Source organism: Thrips palmi, unplaced genomic scaffold (assembly GCF_012932325.1).
Source record: "Thrips palmi isolate BJ-2018 unplaced genomic scaffold, TpBJ-2018v1 HiC_scaffold_5, whole genome shotgun sequence".
Taxonomy (NCBI): domain Eukaryota; kingdom Metazoa; phylum Arthropoda; class Insecta; order Thysanoptera; family Thripidae; genus Thrips; species Thrips palmi.
The window spans coordinates 6719855-6741273 of record NW_023144632.1 but is presented as its reverse complement, the minus strand read 5'-3'; the positions used below and the strand labels follow the sequence as shown (position 1 = coordinate 6741273).

At 59.2% G+C, this 21419-nt stretch overlaps 3 protein-coding genes across 3 annotated transcripts; 2 read left to right on the top strand and 1 right to left on the bottom strand.

Moving 5' to 3' along the window:
* Positions 1-400: 400 nt before the first annotated feature.
* On the top strand, positions 401-1907 carry LOC117650463 (cuticle protein CP14.6-like). Its single transcript, XM_034393918.1, has 2 exons — positions 401-422; positions 1301-1907. Exons 1-2 carry the CDS (start codon positions 411-413, stop codon positions 1763-1765), a joined length of 477 nt encoding a protein of 158 aa, XP_034249809.1. The 5' UTR covers positions 401-410; the 3' UTR covers positions 1766-1907.
* A 1414-nt stretch (positions 1908-3321) lies between these two features.
* LOC117650511 (cuticle protein CP14.6-like) lies at positions 3322-5585 on the bottom strand. The gene is made up of 3 exons (XM_034393994.1): positions 5514-5585; positions 5036-5196; positions 3322-3788 (listed from the first exon to the last, which is right to left on the bottom strand). Exons 1-3 carry the CDS (start codon positions 5523-5525, stop codon positions 3470-3472), a joined length of 492 nt encoding a protein of 163 aa, XP_034249885.1. The 5' UTR covers positions 5526-5585; the 3' UTR covers positions 3322-3469.
* A 4532-nt stretch (positions 5586-10117) lies between these two features.
* On the top strand, positions 10118-11157 carry LOC117650585 (cuticle protein CP14.6-like). The gene is made up of 3 exons (XM_034394115.1): positions 10118-10233; positions 10533-10765; positions 10852-11157. The coding sequence occupies exons 1-3, from the start codon at positions 10222-10224 to the stop codon at positions 11135-11137; spliced, it is 531 nt and encodes a 176-aa protein (XP_034250006.1). The 5' UTR covers positions 10118-10221; the 3' UTR covers positions 11138-11157.
* Positions 11158-21419: the final 10262 nt, after the last annotated feature.

Here is a 21419-nt window from a genome sequence, read left to right as displayed (position 1 = left end):
CATGCGCGACTCGACACCTTGTGTACATCCACGAGCAAGTTTGAAAGAAACGGCTCATTTTACGAAGTCACGGGCTAACTGCTGCCGCCAACCAGCCCAAAAATCCCGTGATGACTTGGGGACTCTATGGGTTTGAATCAATTTCCATCGCGCTTCTCGTGGGGAAACGCGGCGTCCAACGGATGTCTTGATGGGATTCCATGGGAACCAGGGGTCTTTCGGACTGGTCACTGGCACTCCTCGGTCTGGAATGAATCAAAGTTGGGCGGCCGGCCACTGCGTGCCCCTGCCCTGCCCCGCCGTGGCCCCGGGCGACCCGCCGACCCGCCGGACGTATAAAAGGCAGCGCCAGAGTGGGGACTGCACAGTCTGTGACGAGTCCCAGCACCGGCCACATCCCTCCTCTCATCATGAAGGTCCTGGTGAGTGACAAGGCCTGCTGGCGGCCTCCACGGAGCTCTTCGACGAGGCGGCCAGGATCACTGCGTCTCGAGTCCCAACCCCGGATGTCTTATAGGAAAAGCGTGCTCCCGACCCAAATACCCGCCTTGAAGACAAACTTGATTTGATGTAGCAGTGAGCGCAAGTTCCAATTCGCAGGTCACCGGAAATTTCGAGAGATGTGTGTCAATTTATGGCAATTTGCAATCTCATTCGTTTTGGAAAACTTAGTGCTCTTGATCATTCTGCCATCTCAAGACGCTCGACTTCACTTAAAAACGTCTCGTTCATTTTACAAATTGAATTACCATGTCATTGTTTTTGAACCATAGCTCTGCACGAAATTGAGTATACGAGTGAAATGCGTGAATTGGCGAACAAGGTGCTGCATGACAAAAGCACATTTTTGAGCTGAGCTACCGCACAGATTCGTGCAATTTAAAACGTATACCCGATTCCGAGCAGAGCTATGCGCGCAAATCTACATGATAGTGATTCAGTGTAAACGGTGGCCCAGGCGTAGCGCGCCCAGGCGTGCTTCCGAAAATGGATAAAGATGTGCCGCCGTCCGGGACGTGGCCGGGCGTGACCCTTGCACCGGGAAGCACTCTGCCCGACCTGCTGCTCGGCCGCGGCACCGCGGTGCAAGGACCCGCCGCGGCCCGCGCGGCCTCCAGACGGCCTTGGCAGCGAAGACGCTCCTCTCCCCCTCCCCGCCGCACCGTGGCGCCGCCGGCTGGTCCAGTGGGACGCCGGTCTCTTAATTGGAAGCCGTGCCAAAGTGCATCTGTTGCATCCGCCAAAATGGCGTCCGACGCGGCGTGCTTTCAATCCTCTAACAAGGCGTTTTCATTGGCAGATCGTCCTCGCCCTCGTGGCCGCCGCCGCCGCCGACGTGTCCCACCTGTTCGGCGCCCAGCACCAGCACCACCACCACCACCACGAGGTCGCCGCCCCCGTCGTCCGCTCCTTCGACTCCTTCCCCGCCCAGTACCAGAAGCCCATCGCCATCCTCCGCCAGGTCCAGGACAACAGCGGCCTCGGCGACTACAAGTACGCCTTCGAGACCGAGAACGGCATCCAGGTCCAGGAGGAGGCCGTCCTCAAGAACGCCGGCTCCAAGGACGAGGCCAAGAGCGCCCAGGGCTCCTACTCCTACACTGGCCCCGACGGCCAGGTCTACACCGTCCAGTGGGTCGCCGACGAGAACGGCTACCGTGCCTCCGGCGCCCACCTTCCCGTCGCCCCCGAGATCCCCGCCGAGATCCAGCGCTCCCTGGAGTTCAACGCTGCCAACCCCCAGCAGTTCGACCAGCAGTTCTAAGAAACTTGTCACGCTACGATCGCCTGTGTTACCGCCACAAATGATATTCATTTGCGAACCTGAGTACTGTGTACTCGCCTACCAATTTTTGTTGTAAGAGCTCCGAAGTACCTTGTCACAATAAACCATAAGTACAAACAAAGATGCTTCGTTTTGAACACCCGTCACGCCGGATCCTTCCAAAAATGCAACATACAGAAATAGAAAAAAAAATTCAATTCCAAATTAGAGAGAGAATAAAAAGAAACTCGAGTATGACACTGCTTGAAAGTGCTGCCGATTGAGACCAGACTTGCAAAGACGCGGGGGGGGGGGGGGGGGTAGTAGTGTGCTGGTCGAGGGACTCGATTTGAATCGGCCTTTCCAGGAACAGGACACTCCGTTGACGACAGCCGGTCTCTACGCAGCAGGCTCATTCCGATTCCGAACAGAGCTCTCTTGTCTCTCTCGCACTCCCGGGCGTCCCGCAGCGACGAGCCGCCGCTCGGAATCAGTCTAGCTCCTCGGCGCGTGTTCCGGCAACCATAAACACTGTTAACACGCGATGCTCCCTCGGGAGGACACTGGATCCGTTTCAAATGTCAGCTCCTGCGCGGTTTGGCCAGTTTATGGCGATCGCTCTTCTGGGCCGGGGGCAAGGGAGACGTGACAGCCCCGAAATAATGCCATTCTTTATCGGAATATATTAGCCACACTTAACTCTGACCTTTACCCCGAGGCTCCTCTCCAGGCGTCCGAAATCCGGATCCCCGGGCAGAACCGGTCAGGCATCAGTGTCGTCGGCTCAGCGGCTGCTGCGCCTCCACGCGAGGCGTGCACGATGGGCTGCCTAGCGCACGGCGCAGCGGTGGGGCACTCACTCCACCACCGCCCATGAGTTGGGCGCGTACCATTTGGAAACCACGCACGGATTGGCGGAGATTCGTCAGGCTAATCATCATCAGGAAAGTCGGAGAGCGCGGAGAGCGGTGGCTATTTCAGCAGGAGACATGTTTCACTGATGATGTAATAAGCCGTTACTAACAATGCCTCATCCCACCCGCGGGTCGCGGCCAGCGCCGCGGCGTGGTCCCCAGCGTGACTCCCGCGACGGTTGGGCTGCCTATTGCTGAGGGGTCACTGCAGGTGTGTGGACTGTGGGAGCAGCTGTGACCCGTGGCAGTCCAATGGCAGGGCCCTCGGGGCTACGAGCTCGGACGTAACCAAACAGAACGGGGCAGTAGTATTAACACCACTTGTGTGGTATAAGTAGAACTACTTAAATTGCATTTCTCATTTCACAAAAATGATCTTTTGCATTTTTGTCAGATAAAAGAAAAGTGAAAACAATATAAAGTAGAGTGCTAGTGCTGCTGCTTGATGGATAGCGCCTGTGAATGACGGGGTAGGCAACACAGCAACACGTGGGTGCGTGGCGTTCGTTTGGATTGCCTACCAACACGGGGCTCCAGACCACGAAGGCAGCCCATGTGCCTCTGTTTTCAGAGATGACTGTAAATTCATCAGTTCACAGTTTGAGCGATTCACTGAAGATATTGCGAATAAAGAGGAGAGAATTCGATATTCAAACATTCATTTTATTCGGTAGGTTTTTTTTTCGATAGATAACACAATCGGCTGGTCCGGTGATCGAGCTCGGCCGTTCCAGCCGTGACTAGTGCGTCGGGAGTGGTAACGAGGGTAGAGAGGGGGCGGTGAGGTCGCTTAGAACCTCCTGTAGACCTGCTGCTGCTGCTGGAACTGGGGGCGGTCGTACGCGTTGGGGTCCTCGCGGTACTGGCCGTCATCCTCGGGCTCGTTGGCGGACTGCTCCAGACCCTTCCTGATCTCCTCGGGGATCTCGGGGATGTGGGCGCCGGCGGCGCGGAAGCCGTACTCGTCAGCGGTCCAGTTGACGGTGTAGGTCTGGCCGTCCTCGCCGACGTAGGAGTAGCTGCCCTCGGAGACCAGGGCCTCGTCCTTGTTGCCGGCGTTCTTGAGCAGAGCCTGGCCGGTGGCCTCGATGCCGTTCTCGGTCTTGAAGCTGGGGCAAACAGGGGGAGCCGTGAAAAACACGTTCCGCGGAAAACAGGGGAAACAGGGCGCAGGTCGAGGTTCGGAGGGGCGGACACGGCGGGAACGGCCCACGCCTGTCAGCCGCTCAATGCCTTCTGTTTGAACTGGCATAATTATCATTACGAGGGCCGGGAAGAGGCCTGCCCAAAACCAACAAACAGCCCACACAGGCGGCGTCCTCCCTGTGAGTCTAAAAACATTTTTAGGGGGCGCGCGAAGAAGTTTGGACACCGACTGAACCCCCTTTTTCTTTCCTCGGGGTGAGACGTTGGCCCCAGCCAGCCCCAGCCAACGCGGCGAGCGAGAAAAGACAGTAAATGGCTAACGGCTGTGGAAACACTGCGGCAAGTTGGATCCGCGATGCCAGCTCGGCGCTCGGTCCGGGGTCACGGTCCACAAGTCGCTGCGCGTCGTGACAGTCTCTCTCTCTCTCTCTCTCTCTCTCTCTCTCTCTCTCTCTCTCTCTCTCTCTCTCTCTCTCTCTCTCTCTCTCTCTCTCTCTCATTCTCTCTCTCTTCCTCCCCCTCCTTCTCCCCTATCTGCCCCCTCCTCCCATCTTTCTCTTTCACACACACAAACAAACACACTCACAAAGACACATGCACACCCGCGTGCGGGCGCGCGCAGCGAGAGGCGATCTTCGAGTCTGGTCGCTTCTTCTTTTTCCTCATTATTATCTGCGCGGGGTTTCTGCGGGAAATGTGGAGGTCACCGTCTCGCCGCCGCGACGGCCCGGCGAGGCGCGGCACGGCGCGGCACGGCACGGCATAACGCGACACGCCACGGCACGGCAAGGCACGCCACGAGATGGGATGGGACGCTCCCGTTTTATGGTCAGAATGCGATGACAGCGGACTTGGCCAATGGCATGGTCCCATGGTCCCGCGGTCCCGCCAGTCGCAACACGTAACGGCCGGAAGACTCGTGGCCTAGACCAACAGTCACAGGACCACTTTTTCATCCGTTCTTTAGACCGAATGACCGTCATGAAAAGTCTCTCAAGGTGCCGTCGCTTTGAAATTTCGACTTGAAAATCCGAGAGTCCTGAGAAGCCGCCCCTCGAGCCGCCCCCATTTCTCCCGAAAACGAATCTGTCCTGACGCAAGCTAGCGCTAGCGCCGACTAGAGCGCGGTCGGCCCGAGCCAGCGGCTGAGCTGGCTGAGGCTGGCTGAGTGGCGGCCTGTGGCGGCGGGCGGACCCGTTTGGCGGCTCACCTGTACTTGTAGTCGCCCTGCTCGGAGGTCTCCTGCACCTGGCGGAGGATGGCGGGGGGCTTGACGTAGGCCTGCTGCACGTGGTGGTGGTGGTGCTGCTGGCCGAGCAGGTGGCTGACGTCGGGCCTGGCGGCGGCCACGGCGAAGAGGGCGGCGAGGATCTGCAAAGCAGACCACGCCGTCATAGAGTGTGGCGGCCAAGGTGCAGGCCGTCGTCGCCGAGGTGCCGGCCGCCAAATCGACGCGTGATGCCGGCCACTCTGCGATTTGTCTCCTTCGGAGCCACGAGGCGCCCGGGTCGCGCATCAGCGCGTCATCTTCGAGGCCGTCAGGAAGGACGGCCGGCCCTTTAGGGCAGGGCCATTCGTCACCGCGCGCTGCGCCGGTGGCCGCGGAGGCAGCGGAGGCCGCGGAGGCCGGCAAGGGCGTGCTGGAGGAGGACGTCGAGTCCTCCAGGCTGGAGAGCCGCGCTACTCACCAGGACCTTCATGATGCTGCTTGCTTTGCTCGGAGAGAGACGAGTGACGGTCCGGGGACCGGCCCCCGATATTTATACGAGCCCGAGCAGAATCCGCGGTCGACTTAGTTCCTTTTTATTTTCCGCCAAAGCGTCTCCCGGAGCGACAGGCGACGGGCAGGCGGGCAGAGTGTTCGAAAATAAAACACGTTCAACCCCATAAGCAGGCGGCCGTATGCAGGAGTCTGGCGCCGAGGGGTCCGGCCGGTCAGCGCCAGGCCCACCCCCACCCCACCCCCGAGTCCAGGCTGGCCTCTTAGGTGGCACTCGCCGTAAGGCACTTTTTTTTCTAAGTTGGCCCTGACCGTGGAGCGTTGACCGCGAGCTACTACACCTGGTAATAACGTGATGCATTGTTCATGTGAGCGTTTAGGCGAGTGGCGTTTCAGGCACCGGCTGACTGCACTGCACGCTGCGTAATTCGAATGCACTTGCAACGCTTCCACCTCAGCCACCCGGTCCGGCACATAAAGGAATCGCCCTTTCTGCACTCTTGAAATTTCTTTTCCCTCCTTTATTTGAAACGAAAGGCGCCAAGAGTACCATAAAGAAGTCATGGCACCACCAAGCCAGTGCTGGTAAGCAAGCCACTTGTCAAAGCGAGACCAACCCGACGTCACAAAAGTGACCTTAGAGGCATAGTCGGGCATAGCTCGGCAGCAGGGACCCTTGCAACGAGAACTCATGACTCCAAATCCCCAAATTCTTCATATATTTTTCGACCAGGGTATTTTTAGCTGCGTTTCGGACCGATCTCTTCAACATGAATGATGCTCTTTTATTATTGTTGTTTTTGCTGTTGACAGTGTGTCAGTGAGACCGGCTTCCGCTCGAGAGTGCTTCCAGCGGGATAACGCCGCGTCCTTTGCGTGTCAAGGACGGGGCAGAGTTCCAGTTCGGAGGAGGGGAGGGGGGCGGGGCGGGGCGGGGCGGGGCGGGGCGGGGCGGGGCGGGGCGGGGCGGGGCGGAACCCGAAAGTGAATCTGAAACAGTGACCAAGTGCGTGCTGCTGGTAAGGCCCCGGGTCAACACTCTCGCCGCGACATGCTGCAGGCTGTCCGAACAAAAGTGCTCCGGGGCACTCCCGCCAAGGGCGAGACAGCGGCCCTAGCACTAGTTGGAGTCCAGCCAGCTGACAGTGTTGTCGAGTGGCATACCTTTTGGGTGCTGATCACTCCTTTACGAGCCCATCTCTGGGTCATCGCAGGCGAAGCACCATTTTCGAACAGGACATAGGCGTCATTTCCTAGGTTATTTTTGGCGTAAAAATGTATTGTTCGGTTTAAAAAGTACTTGTCACCTCGCTCAGTAATGCGTCAAAGATATTTTATTCTGAGCAAAATCAACTAAGACGGACCAGTTCTTCCGGCGACCCTCTCCGATTTGCCTGATTTTTTGTAGGCTTAATAACTAACTAAAGGAGAGTCTAAAGCCAAAATATTAGGTCCGACAAAAATTTATTGCCTGAGATATGGCCAACTTTAGTTTAACTTTTGGAGAAAAAACACGAATTTGGGTATTTTGGACTAATTTTACACTTTTCATAGTAGAGGTCTAAAATTTGGTCACTTTATGTAAAATTGGCCAAGGAACAAGAATATGACCTCAGATTTGACCTCCGAAGAATACCTGCAGAGTAAACCCCCCCAAACCCCCTAAAAACACCTAAAAAAACAGTTTTTTCTTGGGGTTTCTGGGAAAAATATGTGGACAAAAATTTCTGATGACCTCATCTTATAGAAAATGACGCGATGAATCGAATGAGACCACGCGCAGATTTTTATGTCAAACCGTTTAGGAGATATAGCGGTTCAAAGCATGCAAATTTTGCCATTTATTTTTTAAAAAATGTAGGTTTTGAGCATTGTTTGACGTTCTCTGCCTTCTTGGTGTGTGTGGGTGATCTTTTCTTGTGGAAAAAGACGCGCTGAATCGAATGAGACCACGCACAGAGTTGTATCTCAAACCGTTTAGGAGATATAGCGGTACAAAGTATGGGCACGGTATTCCGCCCTCCCAACAGGCGTGTTTGGCGGGCCTGCCTTGTCGGGTGTTTGTAGGAGCTCTCCCGTGCCCATACTTTAAACCACTATATCTCCTAAACGGTTTGAGATACAACTCTGTGCGTGGTCTCATTCGATTCAGCGCGTCTTTTTCCACACGAAAAGATCACCCACACACACCAAGAAGGCAGAGAACGTCAAACAATGCTCAAAACCTACATTTTTTAAAAAATAAATGGCAAAATTTGCATGCTTTGAACCGCTATATCTCCTAAACGGTTTGACATAAAAATCTGCGCGTGGTCTCATTCGATTCATCGCGTCATTTTCTATAAGATGGGGTCATCAGAAATTTTTGTCCACATATTTTTCCCAGAAACCCCAAGAAAAAACTGTTTTTTTAGGTGTTTTTAGGGGGTTTGGGGGGGTTTACTCTGCAGGTATTCTTCGGAGGTCAAATCTGAGGTCATATTCTTGTTCCTTGGCCAATTTTACATAAAGTGACCAAATTTTAGACCTCTACTATGAAAAGTGTAAAATTAGTCCAAAATACCCAAATTCGTGTTTTTTCTCCAAAAGTTAAACTAAAGTTGGCCATATCTCAGGCAATAAATTTTTGTCGGACCTAATATTTTGGCTTTAGACTCTCCTTTAGTTAGTTATTAAGCCTACAAAAAATCAGGCAAATCGGAGAGGGTCGCCGGAAGAACTGGTCCGTCTTAGTTGATTTTGCTCACTATCTTCATTATAATGTATTTTATTTCACTTTACTATGGTTTAGCTATTTATTAAATACTTTCTTGGCTACAGCACAAAACGGTGCTGTGTTGTGCAGTTCTTTGAGCATTGTAGCAGACGAATATTTGCTTATAAAAATCTGAAAGTCATCGTCCATGGACAAAAAACAAAAACACGCGACAGCAAGAATCCTGCATACGTGAAGTTGGCGTGCACCCGGTCTTTTTGTGAGTGTTCCTCTTTTTATTGACAGCGCTCTTTAGCTGCTTTTAGACGCAAGAGGCCCTTGGGCGTGCGTGGCGTGCGCGGCGTGCACACAGTCACACAGTGTGACAAGTGGCGGCGCCACCCGGACCGGTTTGGTTTTGCGTGACCCTAGCAGTGTGTCCCGCGCCGCGGCGGAGCATCTCGTCTTCTTCCTTCCTATGCACCCAGGGAAAGAAGCGCACAGCCAATTTGACAACTTTTCAATCTGGAGCAATAGCCTACGGGATGGGCCAAAGTTGCCGATGTGCACAGTAAATGACTTACGGTGAAAGGCTGCACATTTTCTCCACAATACCAACGAAATTCGTCAAAATATCTATAAGGTACAGCAGTGGATTCTCAATGGTATGTTATGAAGTCAGCTGCACCACCATAATATGGAACATTTTCGCCATAATATGGAGAATCTTCACTGTACAACATTTAGAGTGTGTTACTTTTCCTGTTATTTTAGCACTCGTATCACTCAGTGAAGCACGTCTCATGCCTCATGTATCGAAAAAAAAACCAAAAAAACAGGAAACCAGTCTTATGTTATCCCTATTTCGATGTAAACGGTCCATTTTGAGAGGGTTTATTTCACCTCATTGGAGAAAGAATTCTTACATCTCATACCATGTCGTGACGCGGTGACGCAAGGACTCAAACTCGTTAATAAAAAATGGAATGATACGGACGAAAATGAAAGTAAGCGAAGAGAGAAAAATGAGTTGAGCCGCGCGACATTGTCCGTTGGATTGCGGTTTGGGCCGTTCGGGGAGCACGTCATCGGAACGGCGAGGCGCGGCGAGGAGCGGCAGCGACCGGGTGTCGGGCCGTGGCCCCCGTGGCCCCCGTGGCCCCCGTGGCCCATGACCCGCCTCGCCTCGCGCATCACCACCGGCACCTGGTGTTCATCCTTTGGGAGTGCCGCGGGGCGGCGAGTAGTTTGCTGGAAACAGGCAAGGTTCAGAAAGGTAGCGTCCCGGAGGTAGGCAGTCGGGCCATGTCACACGCCGCAGGGCAGAGCGGCGGAACGAAGGGGGACACCAGCAGCGACACTTTTCTCTCCGTGTTTGCGTACCAGAAGCGGCAGTGGAAGACTGCGAGGCGACGCTCGGATCTCTGGCTTTGGCTGCCTGGCTTCTTGGCGGCGCTTCGGATAGGGCGCCGCGGTGCCTGGCAGGAGGGCTCAACGCGTCGCTCGGCGTTGTGCCCGCGGCCCCGCGGCGGCACGGCATCGGCAGGGCTTAGGGAGGCCCTAGCGGCCCGCGGAACCAAACCTACAGCGCGCACCGACTCGCCTCTCAACCTGCCGAAACAAAGCCCTATTTGTTGCACAATGTGCCGCCAAACGGCACTCCGGAGGGGAGCCGGCAGTTGAGGTGCGAGTGGAGGGGCGGCCGTGTGTGTGAGTGTGTGTGTGTGTGAGTGTGTTTGGCGCTGCAGACGCTGCGGACGGTGTGGGTGTGTCGGGGAGGGTCTCCTCCTTGCTTATTGGGCGGGCTAACGATTCCTCAAGGACCAACGGGTATATTCGACGCCGGCAAGGCGGCAAGGCGGTACCCCTGCAGTGCCCTCTCCATCAGGCCGGGCCCACCCGTATAAAAACATTGTGCGGTGCATTGAGGGCACCAGTGAGTCGTTGTTGAGCACCCGGGGAGCAACAAGAAGCCAGCGCCATGAAGACCACCGTGAGTGTCGTGTCTAGCTGTGTTCAGTGACCGTGAGGTGTTAAGCGCGCCGAGATCTCCGCGTCGCTACAAACTCGAGCCGTAAAGTGCGGCCGGCTCTCGGCTGTTGGCACTACGGCAGTGTTCAAAGTTGACTCGACTGGCGCGGCATTAGCAGTGCAGTGGCGGCCGGGGCGCTCGGGCCGCGGAAAAGCGGGCTGGTTAGCGAGGAGCGCGCTTGTTATTAGAGTGCTGTACCGCCCATTACGCGCTGATGTCTTGTCATGGCACGATAACTAAGTCGGATGTCGTGTCGTCAGGCCCTCGCCGTGTGCGCCCTCGTGGCCTGCGTCGCCGCCGCGCCCCAGTTCCCGCAGCAGCAGCAGCAGTACCAGCAGCAGTACCAGCAGCAGGCCCGTCGCCAGCAGACATACTCCTCGTCAAGCAGCACCCCCGCTGTGAACATCGCTCTCACCCGGTCCTCGCCGGAGCAGCCCATTGTTATCCTGAAGCAGGTGCAGGACTTCGCCCTGCCCGGCACCTACTCGTACAGGTGAGTCGGGCAGTCAGTGACCGCACACTGTCGCCTCTGGCGAGTGTTTGAACCTCGGTTTGAACCGCCCTCTGCCTGCCCCGCAGCTACGAGACCGAGAACGCCATCCAGGCGTCGGAGAGCGGCGAGCTGAGGAACGCCGGCACCCCAGAGGAGGCCAACGCGGTGCAGGGCTCGTACTCGTGGGCGGACGCCGACGGCACCGTGTACACCGTCAACTACGTCGCCGACGAGAACGGCTTCCAGGCCCAGGGCGCGCACCTGCCCGTGCCGCCGCCCGTGCCCGAGGAGATCCAGCGCGCCATCGACTACGCCAGGTCGCAGCCGGGCTTCAGGGAGGACGACGACGGCCAGTACCGGAAGGAGGAGTAGACGAATAAAGTCCTAAAAAGCCAAAAAGTGCGTTCTTCCTTTCTCCGCCACGGCGGCGTTCTCTCAGGAAACCATGCCAACAGACAGACAGTGGAACGCGGGACAACGAGGCATGTCGGAGAAATGTGTGTTATTTTCGGGCGCTGCGCGCGTCTGTGTGTGTGTGTGTGTGTGTGACTGTCACTTAAGGTGGTATTGAGCACGTGGACAGTCTCTTGCTGCGCGGGGAGGGGCGGGGCACCCAGCCAACCGCGGGCCGACCTTCACCTTTAGCTGGACGGCCCCACATCCCACCGCGTCCGAGGAAGATACGAGTCCTGGGCGAATAACCTGCCCGAATGCCGGTCTCGGCTCCAGTACGGTCGTCCCTACACTGCGAGGCTTTTTCAGGGCGGACTCGCCCAGAGGCCCGAGTGCATGCTGACGGTGGGAAAGGAAGGAGTTGATGAGTGGGGGCAGGGCGGGGCAGGGGTCACTGAGTGGCTAGACTGGCACGCACCCGTTCTCGGGCGGCTTAGGAGTTAGCTCGCGACACGCGGCCTGCGGCGAGCCAGTGGCGCCAGATGGGTTGCCTACTCGCCGGGCTGGAGCGGCGCCCGGAGGCGGAGGCTGGAGGCCGCCGGGGCCTGGACCGGTCCGGGGGGAAGGGGCGCAGGTGGCGACCAGGCCACGCCAGGCGGCCACACCAGGCGGCCTTGAGAAAGAAGAAGATCAGGCTGGACCGTCTAGTCCGGCAAGCGTCAGGCACTCCGGCAGGGCACGCTGCGCATAGCTGCGCGCCGTGTGGCGTGGGACCTGACGGACCTGACTGGGAGCGCCTCGCCCGGCCACGCTTGGTTTCGCTCCGCTCTGTGCGAGTCGCAGCCGCAGCCTATGCGAGTCCCTTCGGTGCGGTTTCGGTCTCGCCGACTCGCCAGCCCGCGGCACTCTTGCCGAACCCCGATAAGTTGCAGGCTCCGATTATTGAAACGAAGCGATGGTCCTCTTTCTGCCGCGCGGCGAGGCGGCCAGGGCGGCGGCGCCCTTCGGCCCACGCCACGCGCCGCGCTCCAGGCTTGCACTGATGTTGTTCGAAATTAGAAAAGCCAGCCAGCGCTCCCGGGCGATACATAATGTCGCGATATTAAAATGGAGTGGCGAGGGAGTGGAGGCCGCGGCAGCAGGATGCACGCCGCTGGGGGAGAGAGAGAGAGAGAGAGAGAGAGGGGGAGAGAGAGAGAGAGAGAGAGAGAGAGAGAGAAAGAGGGGGAGAGAGAGAGAGAGAGAGAGAGAGAGAGAGAGAGAGAGAGAGAGAGAGAGAGAGAGAGAGAGAGAGAGAGAGAGAGCAGGCTGTTGTCGTTTGCGCGAAACATGGCTTCTGATTCGATTCCCCTCCCGCCGGCCACTTTTGTTTCCCGGGGAGGAGAAAGAAAGGCCTCGGCCGACCGGGCAAATCTCTCTGGAAATAATAAGCAGGTTCTGCCGCCGAGATAAAGCGTCCCACAATGCGTTTCTGTGCAGTGCTTTCTGTGCATAGCTTTGCACGAAATGGCACGTGTTCTCAATCTCGTGCAACGCGTACATTATTGAGGGTGCGGTGATTCACGTCGAAGTTGCAGGAAACGGGCAGGGAAGAGCGGAGCGGCGGAGCTGCATCTCGCCGTCCTTCTCGGAATTTGCCTTCGCGATTCGGGGCGCGGTGGGGGCGCGGGCTGCGAGGTGCAAATTAGACTTACGTCCTCAGGACCAGCGGCGCGCTAGCGCGGCTAGCGCTCCATGGAGAGGCACGGCGCCGAAAGTGCGGCTGTGTCTGGGAGGTGCAAGTGGCTTCCTCTTCCATTATAAGCATAACCATTACCCCCGCCACGCCCCGCCGCGCTCCGCCACGCCGGGCTCGCCTCCGCCTAAGCAGCTGCGCGAAGCCTTTCATGGAATAACCGTGAGCGTGAGATTTTATGCACGTGTATTTACTTTGCGCTTTTCGTCTGGATTTATTCTCTAATTATGTAAATACGGGGGTGCCGTTAGTTTTGCCTCGGCCCAGCGGGCCGCCCTCTTTGGCTGCACCGTTATGCAGTCCTTGAGGGGGAGGGCCAGCACCGCAAACGCCCCGCGCCTCACCGCCCCTCACCGCCCCCATGCCGCGCCACGCCACCCCTACACCACCCCCACAACACCCCCACACCACCCCCACACCACCCCCACACCACCCGCACACCGCCCACACCACCCCCACGCCACCCGCACACCGCCCACACCACCCCCACACCACCCGCACACCGCCGCCCACACATGCTGCACGGCGCCCGCTGGGAGTAAGCCGCACTTAAATTGACCGAGATACGGAGTCTGGCTGGTCGGACTACTTAAAGGCGTTTATTTGGCGCCACATGTGCGCCAACGCGGGGCGATGCGGGGCATGGCGGGGCAAGGAGGGGCAAGGAGGGGCAAGGCGGGGCGACGCGGGGCGACGCGGGGCGATGCGGGGCAAGGCGGGACGACGCGGGGCAAGGCGGGGCAAGGCGGGGCGACGCGGGGCAAGGCGGGGCAAGGCGGGGCAAGGCGGGGCAAGGCGGGGCAAGGCGGGGCAGGCGAGGCGGGCGGGGCAAGGCGGGGCGGGGAAGGGGGGCGGGGCAAGGCGGGGCAAGGCACGGCGACGCGGGGCAAGGCGGGGCAAGGCGGGGCGACGCGGGGCAAGGCGGGGCAAGGCGGCAAGGCGGAACAACGCGGCAACCGGCAACGAGGCGTGCACAGCGAGCCGATTGCCCGAGCTGCGACAACGGGCTGGCGGAGGGAGCCGACTTAATTCCAGCTCCGATATTAATGGGGTCAGCTTACTCGCCAAAAGTGCGTTTTGCCAGGTTTGCAAATCGGGTCTCGCAACGGCAGGAATTCGCCTCGCACTATCACTGCATGCCACCGCTTGCCGTGCGCGAGAGAATTCCGCGCTTCGAAAGAACGGACTATGCAGCAGGTTTCATCCGTATGAAATAGTCGATATATTTATGTCACAGTTGAGGGGGTTCATTCTGGTTCTGGTTGCTCTGAAAACTAAGGAGCCTTCTCGGATTTTGCACAAGTAGCCGTACAGAACAGGTGAAAACACGAAGATTCCGGAGCGAGCTGCTTGCTTCTGCAGCGACAACATATTCCAGCTACTCACATGCGGATATTCAGCCAGTCAAAGCAAGCAAGAGGCTGCAGGAACAAAACGCGCCCCGTCTCTCGCAGACTTATTCAACCTGAAACTCAAGGCTTCCCGTATCCAAGTTTATTTCGTCTCCGTGGTGTCATAGTTGAGCAGCCAGCTGCAAAGGGGTAACCCGAACTCCGTACCGGAGAACCGTGTATAGACGAGTATAATTCAGTGGATGGTCGAGAGGAGGAGGGGGGGGGCGTATTGTGCTGTATTGTGAGCGGCGCATCCAATCTGCGACGTGGCCCGCTGCCGATCGACCACTATTTACCCCCCCCTTTCCCCCTTCCCCCTCCCCCTGCTGCTTCCGGTGTTGTTGTCCGGCTGCTACTTCCTCTGTCCGCGTCATTTTCTTCGTTTGAGGGACGGCCCGGCGAACGCGGGGGCGACCGGGCCGAGCGGTGGTGCACTGTTACGTGAGGGGACGCAAAACGCATCAAGTCTTTCCCGCTCCTGCCGGTGGTTTCCCCCGAACTTTGCAATGAAACAGGACGTCCGAGACCTCCACCACCTTTGAACTCGATCCTTTGTGTCACAGCACGTGGCACGGCACGGCTCGGCTCACGGCAGGGCACGGCGAGGCGCCCGTGCGGCAGGCAGCCCGCTCCGCACCGGTGTTGGCTGGGCGGCCTGCCCACCGGGCGGCGGGGCCGGCCGGGGCGGTGCGAGCCTGGCCCAGCCTGGCCGACCGCCTGACAGCGCCCCACGGCCTAGGGCGGTTAAAAAGCGCTGCCGTGGCCAGGCTGGAGAAGATGCCTGGGCTGCCTGGGCCGGGCAGAGTCTCGACTCGAGGAGCTCAAGCACCCCCGCTCTCTCCACCCCGCCGCTGCGCGCCGCTGCGTCAATCCCTGCGCCAGACAGAGACGGAGCTAGCAGCCCGCATTAAACGATGACGCCGCGACGACTGCGCAAAGTCCGCACGCGCGGCGTGCCCGGCACACTCGTGCGTGCGGCACGCTCCGGGATTGAATCGACAGTGGCGCCCTTTCCATGTTTGATCTACTGCGGCCCGGGCGGTGACCCGCGCGGCCGTGCGCCGACCCGGCCGCAGCGCAGAGCCGCGCAGCCGCCGCGCAGCCTGCGGCAGAAAACGGAAAAATATCGGCGACGTTTATGTAAATCCGTGCGACATCCGTGCGAGAACCGACCGACCGACCAGGGCGCAGGGGAAGGGGGAGGGGGGAGGGGGCGCCTTGCGGGATCCTCCCCCATAACGGAGCGGCACCGTGAGCAATATAGAATGACACGCGTGTGAAGCCAGACTCGGGCCGACCGTTGCAGTCTTTGGTCTCCCCCCGTGACGTTCTGCACGATGATTCATTCCCACGCCACCCCTCTCTAATCCGGATACTGAAAGGGTTAAACGGCCTGGCTGGCTGCCTGTCTGCCTGACTGGCTGGCTGCCGGTCTGGCTGGCTGGCTTGCGCAGCACGGCGGGGTGCGGGTGCGGCAGGCCGGGCCGACTTTGGGCGCTGTCATCGTAAAGGGTGATATAGACGCAATGGGCCAGGTGACGCCGCAGCGCGCCACCTGACGACCCCCCTCCCCCCCCCCCCCCTCTCCCCATCCCCACCGTATCAGTATCCTGAGCAGCGCGCTGTGCCGAAAAGGAAGGGAAGTGGGGCGGGGGAGTGATTGGATGGATGTTGTGGTGCAAAGGGCGGGCGCGGTACAAAGGTGGAGCAGACAAAGTCGAGCTTCACAGATCCGCGGCGTCGCTGGCGCTACCCCGCGCGCCGGCAGACTCGCCATGCTCGTCTGGCAGGGAGAGCCCCGCGCGCGGGGTAGCGCCGCGCCCGCTGCGTGGCGCGCCTGCCAACGTCGCCCACTGTCACCGACGACGGGCACCAGACGAATTCTGGCTGCATCCCCTCTCTACAGGGCATGTACAGCGCCTTTGAGGCAGACCGTGCCAATGACGACAACTCTGAATGCGGTGGCTTGAGCCGAGTTGGGGCAACCTGCCTGCCTGCCTGCCGCATCCGCCATCTTTTTTTCATGTCGCGGTGAATTTGAAATTGGTCATCGCGGTGACGCGAAGGGCGGAGCGCAGCGCGGTCCCGACGGCCGGCCCGGCCGGCCAGCCCCTTTGAGCGAAAGAGTTCCGTGGGGCAATTCGCGGACGTGGCGGAGAGGGCGCAATCAAGGTGGGGAGGACGTCGCGCGGGGCGGCGCGGGGCGGGGCGGCGCGGGGCGGGGTGGGGCGGGGCGGGCGGGGCGGGGCGGGGCGGGGCGGGGCGGCCGGCCCGGCGTGGAGGCGCCGAACGGTCACGGCCTCGGGGGGCTTGTAGCCGAGCGGGCCGTGCCTCGCCAAATTGCCAGAAGCTAATTATAAGAATAACTTGATGGTTCTCAGAATGGTGGCGCGCGGCAGCGGGGCCAGGCCGCCCCGAGAGCGCTGGGCCGAGGCAGGTCCGAGGGAGCGAGAGAGAAGGATGACGGAGCGGGAGAACGGAGAAGCGAAAAAGAAGACCCCGCTCCAACTGCCCCTCTGCTGCTGCCGGCGACTAAATTAATTTACATTCCTTGACGCGCGCGTGCGTGGAGGGGGGCTGGCCGGGGCAGGGCCACCTTGAAGGCGCACAGCGCGCGACGCCGGCAGCTAAGACTGGAGTCCTGCTCCGGCAGTACGGATAGCTTAAGTGAGGTCAGCAAAGGTTTGGTAAGGGTAGGATCGGCAGGACTGGTAATTTGGGACCGCTGCCGGCTGGGTCCTCTCCGGGGCGTGGAAGGAGATCCACCTGTGCTGCAGCGTGGGGAAGGCGAAAAGGGAGAGGAGGAGGGGGGAGTGGGGGGTAGTGCGCAGTCCATTTGGGCCTTGTAGCCGCAATGACCGCCCCGCGACCCCCGGGCCCCGGCCTCAGCCCCGGGCCGCCCCGCTGCATCACTGCCTGTACACATCCATCCCCCTAATCGCTCCCTCGATCATTCGCGCTGCTCGGCCCGGCGCGGCACGGCATGGCACGACACGGCCCAGCACGGCACGGCCCGGCACGACCCGGCCCGGCCCGGCACGGCTCGGCCCCGCTGCAACAGCTCATCCCGCTGGCCAGGTGACCCAGCGCGCGTCCGAGTCCACTGGGCTGCCTGCAGCGCAGGGGCAAATGCCTATGACGTCATCGCTGTCGCTGATGTCGATGTCGATTTGAGTGGCTGATTTAGAACGAACCGTGACAAAATACAATGTAATGAAGTAGAGCAAACTGAAAACTCCGATTCGGGAAAAGCAGTGTTCTTGGGACTGCTTGACGGACGGGCAGCAATCGCAGGGGACACGCCTTTTGGCCAGAGAATTAGTACCGCGTTCCGTTTCGAGGAGAGGGTTCGCGAACTCGCTCATGCGAACAGAGCCGGGCCGGTGCAGCTGCAGCACGGCCTGCAGCACGGCCTGCAGGACGGACTGGAGGCGGCAGGGGTGAGTCTAGCGGAACGCCTCGCCGGCGACACCTTTATCGCCGAGATAGTGAGGGCACTTAGTCCCAGCCAGGCGTGAGGGAAAGGGGAACGTGCCAAGGATGCAACTCTGTAGAGGGCTCCAAGTGTCCATTGGATGCGTTTACTGCCCCGACCAGCGGCGTGGCGTGCTGAGGCGGGGTGGGCGGGTTGGGCCCGGGTTCGTCGGGGCGCGGGACGACCGCCGGCCATCGTCGCGTCTTCGCCCAGTATGCCTCGGTGGCGCTGATTCTGTCCATAAACACGGCCAAGTGCATCACGGCGCCCGCGGCGCGACGCGACCTCCCCGCCGTGCAGCTACACGAGGGGATAATCGTCGCCCTGTACAAGAAACACCTCTGGTTGGCTGCTGGTTGGCAGTCCAAAAAGCTTTCGTAGTAGTGGGCACTCGCGCACTGGTTTGCTGCAAAGCCTTTGGTTTCAACTCGGTCTTCGATATTATTTCTCCACGCCCTGCACCGTGGCACCTTTTCGTCCTGTCCGACTTGGCAATGCCTGTCATGGCCCAGTGGACTAGCCACTGGGCCATGGCCCTGGCAGTACGCGGTGCGCTCGCCTGGCCGGCGCCGAGACCACCCCGCACCCCGTCGTGCCGCCCGAACCGCCGAGACGGCTCTCTCCCTCGTCCTCGCATGGCGAATAAAACCGCGACCTTATATTCTTGGCCCTGTCGATGCGCGCTGACTTCCGGACCCTCGCCGTCGCCGTGGCCTTTCCAGTGCGGGGCTGGCCGGGCCGGGCCGGGCCCCTTGCAGCCCCAACCCTTGGACCCGCCCCACCCCGCCCCGCCCCGCCCCGCCCGCACTGCCCTGCCTTGCCCCGCCGTAACAAGCATATAACAAGCCGTTCCCCGCTCGCCTCGCAGACAAATGACCACAAAGATGTCCTCTGACCCTTACAGGACAAGGGCCCTCCCTGCCACGCCCTCTCGTCCCCGCACACAGTAAAAATAAAAAGTTGTACAACTGACAAAATGTTGTTTCAGACGCCCGCACACGCAGCGTTCATAAAAAAGTTTTTGCAAGGAAAGTATCCAGACCTCCTTAAGAATGGAAAAATGTCAAATTTTAATGCATTTGTTATCAATACTCAAGCCATTGAAGGATGATATCTTTTTCGACGAACGTCGGAGGGGTGTCTATCAGTTGACCTACCCAAAAGTTGACCTACCCATATTTATATTGATAAAAATATAATATAAATATAATATAAATATATAATATAAATATCTTCAGAAACTCTGTTTTAGTTGACCTACCCAAAAGTTGACCTACCCATATTTATATTGATAAAAATATAATATAAATATTGGCTTTAAAAATCTTTAGAAACACTGCTGTAGTTGACCTACCCAAAAGTTGACCTACCCATATTTATATTATATTTTTATTGATATTTTTATTGGTTCCCAAAATATACTCGCATCCGTCCCATTTCAGTTGACCTACTCAAAAGTTGACCTACCCAATATAAATATCCAATAAAAATATTGAATAAAAATATTCAATAAAAATATTCAATAAAAATATTGAATAAAAATATTGGAGGTCCTGTGGCAGCCTCCGGCCCGGAGGCAGATGGTGAATCTCAGGTGGGAAGGCCCACCCAGATGGCAACGCCCCCGCCGCGGCCCGGCGCACTGAGCGCCTGAGAGGTAGGCCTGCCGCAAGGCCACCAGCGACGAGGACGTGTTCGGCGACCTTCACCCTGGCGCGGCGCGGGCGCGATTGCCAGGCGCTCTCAGTGGTGGCCAATATGGCCGCGCTACAGGAAGGGGGGCCGTCGCGGACCTCTGCAGGGACCCACACGGTGACCCACCGCACCACGCCGTGCTCGATGAGCTGGCCAAGGCCGTGTCCCTGGTGAGGAGCCGTCGTGCCTCTGCAGAGCCGCGCCACGCTGCGCGCGCCGCCCGAGGCAGGAGCAGCGAAGGCCGTGGTCTCGTAGAGGCATCGTGAGGCCGAGAGGGACGTCGACGGGGACCCCGGAGGCGCTCCCCCTGGTCGGCATGGAGGCCGTGGCCGAGTAGGACGTCGACGGGGACCCCGGAGGCGCTCCCCCTGGCCGGCATGGAGGCCGTGGCCGAGTGGGTCGTCGACGGGGACCCCGGAGGCGCTCCCCCTGGTCGGCATGGAGGCCGTGGCCGAGTGGAACGTCGACGGCGACCCCGGAGGCGCTCCCCCTGGCCGGCGGAGGCCGTGGCCGAGTGGGTCGTCGACGGGGACCCCGGAGGCGCTCCCCCTGGTCGGCATGGAGGCCGTGGCCGAGTGGGACGTCGACGGCGACCCCGGAGGCGCTCCCCCTGGCCGGCATTGTGGCCGTGGCCGTGTGGGTCGTCGACGGCGACCCCGGAGGCGCTCCCCTGGTCGGCATGGAGGCCGTGGCCGAGTGGGACGTCGACGGCGACCCCGGAGGCGCTCCCCTGGCCGGCATGGAGGCCGTGGCCGAGTGGGTCGTCGACGGGGACCCGGAGGCGCTCCCCTGGCCGGCATGGAGGCCGTGGCCCGAGTGGGACGTCGACGGGGACCCCGGAGGCGCTCCATCTGGTCGGCATGGAGGCCGTGGCCCGAGTGGGACGTCGACGGGGACCCCGGAGGCGCTCTCCCTGGCCGGCATGGAGGCCGTGGCCGAGTGGGACGTCGACGGGGACCCCGGAGGCGCTCCCCTGGCCGGCATGGAGGCCGTGGCCGAGTGGGACGTCGGGGTCACGGCCTCCATGCCGGCCAGGGGGAGCGCCTCCGGGGTCGCCGTCGACGACCCACTCGGCCACGGCCACAATGCCGGCCAGGGGGAGCGCCTCCGGGGTCGCCGTCGACGTCCCATTCGGCCACGGCCTCCATGCCGACCAGGGGGAGCGCCTCCGGGGTCCCCGTCGACGTCCCTCTCGGCCTCACGATGCCTCTACGAGACCACGGCCTTCGCTGCTCCTGCCTCGGGCGGCGCGCGCAGCGTGGCGCGGCTCTGCAGAGGCACGACGGCTCCTCACCAGGGACACGGCCTGGCCAGCTCATCGAGCACGGCGTGGTGCGGTGGGTCACCGTGTGGGTCCCTGCAGAGGTCCGCGACGGCCCCCTTCCTGTAGCGCGGCCATATTGGCCACCACTGAGAGCGCCTGGCAATCGCGCCCGCGCCGCGCCAGGGTGAAGGTCGCCGAACACGTCCTCGTCGCTGGTGGCCTTGCGGCAGGCCTACCTCTCAGGCGCTCAGTGCGCCGGGCCGCGGCCGGGGGCGTTGCCATCTGGGTGGGCCTTCCCACCTGCGAGTCACCACCTGCCTCCGGGCCGGAGGCTGCCACTTGACTGCTCCAATATTTTTATTCAATATTTTTATTCAATATTTTTATTCAATATTTTTATTCAATATTTATATTAATATTTATATTGGGTAGGTCAACTTTTGAGTAGGTCAACTGAAATGAGACTTCTTTGGTATATTTTGGGAACCAATAAAAATATTAATAAAAATATAATATAAATATGGGTAGGTCAACTTTTGGGTAGGTCAACTAAAACAGAGTTTCTAAAGATTTTCATAGCCAATATTTATATTATATTTTTATCAATATAAATATGGGTAGGTCAACTTTTGGGTAGGTCAACTAAAACAGAGTTTCTGAAGATATTTATATCATATATTTATATTATATTTATATTA

Bases quoted from the DNA above. Each gene is read 5' to 3' on its own strand.
- LOC117650511 (XM_034393994.1), bottom strand. The intron at 3,789-5,035 runs GTGAGCCGCCAA...TGTTTGCCCCAG, and splicing joins CAGGGCGACTACAAGTACAG to CTTCAAGACCGAGAACGGCA.
- LOC117650585 (XM_034394115.1), top strand. The intron at 10,766-10,851 runs GTGAGTCGGGCA...CCTGCCCCGCAG, and splicing joins CCCGGCACCTACTCGTACAG to CTACGAGACCGAGAACGCCA.